Source organism: Tupaia chinensis, unplaced genomic scaffold, assembly GCF_000334495.1.
Source record: "Tupaia chinensis unplaced genomic scaffold, TupChi_1.0 Scaffold000251_1, whole genome shotgun sequence".
NCBI classification, from domain to species: Eukaryota; Metazoa; Chordata; class Mammalia; order Scandentia; family Tupaiidae; genus Tupaia; species Tupaia belangeri.
In genome coordinates, this window is record NW_006159731.1 from 1914461 (window position 1) to 1919673 (window position 5213).

The 5213-nt window shown below is 39.3% G+C and overlaps 1 protein-coding gene across 1 annotated transcript in view; it reads left to right on the forward strand.

Annotated features, from left to right (window-relative positions):
• The first annotated feature begins 497 nt into the window (after positions 1-497).
• Positions 498-5213, forward strand: part of ANKRD55 (ankyrin repeat domain 55) — a 68298-nt gene continuing 63582 nt past the window's right edge. The window contains exon 1 of the mRNA XM_006148983.2: positions 498-621. Coding sequence (XP_006149045.1) covers positions 528-621 — 94 coding nt within the window. The 5' untranslated portion in view covers positions 498-527. The remainder of the gene's footprint in view (positions 622-5213) is intronic.

Sequence of the window (5213 nt, forward strand, 5' to 3'; positions counted from 1 at the left end):
GGGAGCCTTGGTGATGTGGTCAACAAGGGTCAGCCCTCGGGATACAGAGCATGACAGAAAAGGGAGGTGAGCACATCTAAATGGTAGGGAATGAGGAGCACAATGTATCTTTCAAAGATAGGTAAACTGAGTCCCTGAGATGAAAAGTAACATACTTCAGATTGAAAAGGAAACACAGCATCAAGATTAGGGCCCTACTGCTTTCTCTGGCTTCGCTGATTTTGAGAAGCCTGAATGCCTGGAGAGAATCATAACATCTCAAAGGATTTCTGATCCCTTAGGCTCCTTTCCAATATACCATGGTATTACAAATGGACCACAGTGCTCCACTTTTCTTCAGAAGTGGTGAGGGTGCCCGTGATCAGGATGACTCAGCCTCCTGCCTGGATTCACTAGAACGGTTTTAATGAATCACTTGTGTGGGTGCTGATTTGGGTGTTGCTATTCTTTCAGTGAACTCGCTCCACACACTCATAGTTATCTGTTTGATTCACAAAGGTGACTCATCTGAGGAAGTTGACCTGACCATGGTTTACCAGGCAGCGTCTAATGGGGATGTCAATGCACTGACTGCAGTGATTCGGGAAGACCCTTCCATCCTGGAATGCTGTGACAGTGAAGGTGAGCTACTGATACATTTTGGATCTGGAATGTTCTGCACTATCCTTTCAGAAATGGCCTTCAGAGATGAGCAGAGACCTATGGCACTATAACAAAATAGTTTTTATAATCAGTTTCTCTGTCCTAGTATTTCTAAGAATAATAATTTTAAACCAGTTGGCTTGTCCCAAGAAACGCTTTGAATTCCTTTATTATGACAACAAACTGTTTTGTAAAGTGAGTGGTTGCAATCAGGCCAGCCCATGGGCCAGCTGCTGGCCCCCATCGCAGCCTCCTCTTGCTCCTGCCAAGGCGTTGGAGGGGCCATGGGAACCTGAAGGCAAGGACATCAGGTTATCAGCAGAAGTCAAACCATTTGTCCCCAAATTTTCCGGGCTCAACGTGGCATGGAAGGAGTCCTCAGAAGCTTGTGTCTTCCCCAGCTGTGCAGTCACCTACTATCCATTTGTTCAGAAACCACCAGGGGCTGAGTGGTGTGGCCATCATTTACAGACTCTGTCCTCCTCTAGTACCTGTAGCAGTGTGCTTGAAGACAGTGCATTCGCTTATCTGGGATGAATTATTAAAGCCTTATATGGACTGCTCTAGATGCTGAAGAACAAAAGACTGTCTCATGGGCTTTGCTCCCCTTGTTGTCAATTTTATGCAGACTAGAACAGATGAAGAGGAAAGAAAATGCACTCATCTCCTCCAAATATATGTTGAACACATCAATAAAGTAGTCTAATATGTAGGAAAAAAGTGAATGGTTGCTTCTAACTTCTCTCTGGTAGTCTTATTGTTGTCCTCTTTGGAAAGGGGTGTCTTTTGTTTTGTAAAGTAGAATCACTTGTACATCTGCCTTGGAGCTGGAAGTGAAAGATGAGGGGACTCACAAGGTTAAACTTACCACTTGGTGGTAAGTCCAAGAACCAGACTGAATTCAATTATGACTTGTACTGACAAAATGTGAATGTAAATGAAGATACAATATGTCAATACCTGTGGGGCCTAGCTGAAGCAAGGCAAAGAAGAAACTTTATAACACTAAATGCTTACTTCAGGAATGAAAATAAACTTCAATAATTAATATAAGTTCCCACCTCAAGAACCTAGAAAAAGAACAGAATAAACCCAAACAGGAGGAAAAAAATCAAGAAATAAAATTGAAAATGGAAAAATAATAGAGAAAATCAATAAAAGAAAAATTGATTTGGTAAAGATCAATAAAATTGGCAGGCCTTTGGATAAAATGGAAAAAGCCACAGATCACCACTATCAGGAATGAAACTGAGGATATCACTACAGACTCATGCAGACATGTAAAAGATGATGAAGAAATACTACAAAACAAATCTACATATATAAATTTTACAGATCAATTTCTCAAAAAATATAATCTGCCATGGTTCATTCAATAGGAAATAGATAACTGAATAACCTCATAACTATCTAGAAAGTTGAATTCATAATTTTATTTTTTTTTAATTTATAATTTTTTGTTTGTTTGTTTGTTTTGGAGAGGTTTATTACTATAGGGCTCGTGCGCTCACCAGACAGACAGAGAGAGACATAGAGATAGAAAGCGAGAAATCACCCCCCAGGGGGGATGGTCACGCTGCAATCCCTTCTCCTCAATTCTCCTCTCGGGATCTTGGGCACACACACACACACGCGCCCAGCGTGAGTTCTAAGCCACTGGGTCCAGGATGCAAACCGCGGTCAACTACGTGGGAGTCCAGCAACATAGCCATTACGCTAACTGCTGGTTCCCTGAATTTATAATTTTAAATTCCCCCACAAAAGAAAAAAAGATATCTTCAGGCCTAGATGGTCTCACTGAGATTTCTGCAAACTTTTAAAGAATAGTCAACATCAATTCTACATGATGTCTTCCAGAAAAGAGGAAGAAACACTTGTCACTGATATTTATAAGCTAGTATTAACTTGATATCAAAACTAAACACAGATAATATAAAAAATAAATGTATGGAACAATAGTCCTCATGACTACAGATATAAAGACCTTAACTACAATAAATACTAGCAAATAAAATTTAGTAATACAGCCATGCACTTAATAGCAATGTTTTAGTCAATAACAAACCACATAAATGATGGTAGTTCTTAAGGAGTATATAGGTTATATCACACAGTCTTAGGTGTATACGAGGCAATACCATTTTCATATAGCACACTCTTTGATGTTTGCACAATGATGGAATCGCCTAACAATGCATTTCTCAGGTACTATCCCTGTCATTAAGTGATATGATTGCATATAAGAATAATAACGGGCCCAGCCAGTGGTATGGTCTGTAGCATACTGAACTACAGTGCTGGAGGCCACATGGCTTACTGCAGGTTTGACTCCTCAGCCTAGTCAGTATGTTCATACATGCTCAGGATCCTGATGAGCTAGAGCACTGAAAAAAGGGAATAATGACATGATAAGACCATGTGGAGAGCACTTCTCTTGCTCTCTTTTTCTCTTTCTCTCTCATGTATGTGCATGTGTTCTCTATTATGAATAAAATAAATAAACCTAAAATAAATAATAACTACTATATACTAAGGCCAAGTGGGGTTTGTTCTAGAGATGTAAATCTGGCTTAATGTTTGAAAGTCAGTGAAGTCCACCAATTTAACTAGCAAAAGAAAAAAAGGGTTATATTGGGCCAGCCCATGGCACAGCAGTTGAGGCAGCTGGATCCCATATGGTCGACTGCACAGTCTAGGTCCCGGATAGATGGCTTGGGAAACACATTGGACTCATGTGGTGCATGCCCAAAATCCCAAAAGGAGAGAGAGATGAAGAAAGGATTGCAGCGTGACCATTTTCCATGGGGCAGTGCTTTCTCTCCCTCTCTCTCTCTCTCGTTAGTAAGTGCACATGCCTTCTGATAAAACTAATGGAAAAAATGAAAAATAGTTATATCGATCAACACAGAAAAAGCACTTAGCAAAATTTAACATATATTTATGCTAAAAAAAACTCAGAAAAATAGGAATTGAGCAGAAATTCCTCAATTTGATAAAGAATACCAATAAGCCTTGGGCTAATATTTTAATTAATGGTGAATAACTGAATGTTTTGTGCCTAAGATTAAAAAAAAAAAAAGCCTGAATGTCTGTTCTCACCACTCATACTCAGCATAGTGCAATATGGGTGCAAAAGGCCAGAGCAGACAGGCTTTTAACACAGTAAAAGCAAAATATAAAACTGCACCTTTTTTGCACACCTTGATTTTCTTCATAGAAAATCCTAAGAAAGGGACCAGCAGTTAGCGTAATGGCTATGTTGCTGAACTCCCATGTAGTTGATCACGGTTCAAGTCCCGGACCCGGTGGCTTAAACTCACGCCACCGGGTGAGTTTAAGCATGTGCGTGCGTGCCCAAGATCCTGAGAGGAGAATGGAGGAGAAGGGATTGCAGTGTGGCCATCTCCCCTGGGGGGTGATTTCTCGCTTTCTGTCTCTCTGTCTCTCTCTGTCTTTCTGGCGAGCGCACGCACCCTATAGCTAAAAAAAAATTAAAAAAAAAAAAAAACTTTCCAAAAAGAAAAAGAAAATCCTAAGAAAACTACCAAAACACTCTTATAAGTAATAAGTGAGTTCAGTAAGGTCACAAGATACAAGATCATTACAGAAACATAAATCATATTTCTATATAGTAGCAATGACATGTGGACACCAAAATTAAAAATACAATGTCATTTTAAATTAGCCAATAAAAAAGAAATACTCAGGTGTAAATATTATAAAATATATATAGTACTTTTATACTGAAAACTATAAAATGTTGATGAAGTAATTCAAAGAAGATCTAAATAAATAGAGTGACATGCCACATTCATGGATTAGAAGACTCAGTACAAAAAGTAAGCACAATGCTCTCCAAATTTACAACCTGTTTTAATGTGCTTTCTAAAAAAGAGTCTACATGGTATTGGGTGAGGATCACAATTTCTTTTTCCTTCTTTAATTTAATTTTAATTTATTGCATACATTCAATCAGAATATATCACTAAGCTTGTCAAGTGAATTTACCCAACATGAATACACGTCATGCCAGTCCAGTTTAGGAAGCTATACACATTATCATCAACAGATAATCCATTTCTCTGTCCCATAAATGTCTTGCCTGCCTGTTTATTTTTCTCCTTAATTTCTTTCTTTATCCTCTCCCCCTTCTCCCACCCTCTTCCTACGTTGTATTCAGTATCCCTAACCATTTTCCATGCTTCTATACCCTCTAGGAGGATGATGCACCTGGATTCTGCCTTATGATGTTGGGTTGTTCCAGTACCTCTGTACAGTTCATCAGAATGCATTTGTGTGTGTGTGTGCAGATATAGACAACATTACCTAAATTTATATAGAGGTGCAAAGGAACTAGGATAGTGAAAACAATTTCCAAAAAGAAGAAGTACAGTGGGTCCCTCTGTGGTAGCCCAAGTGGTAGGACACACTACATGATACTAGAACCATAAGAGAGGCCCAGTTTTGGGTCCCAGGTCAACTGGAATGTATTGGGCATGGCAGAGTGTGCCAATAATCCTGGCTGTCTGGGAGATGAGGAAGGATCTAAGCGTGAAACCCTGTAAGGGTTT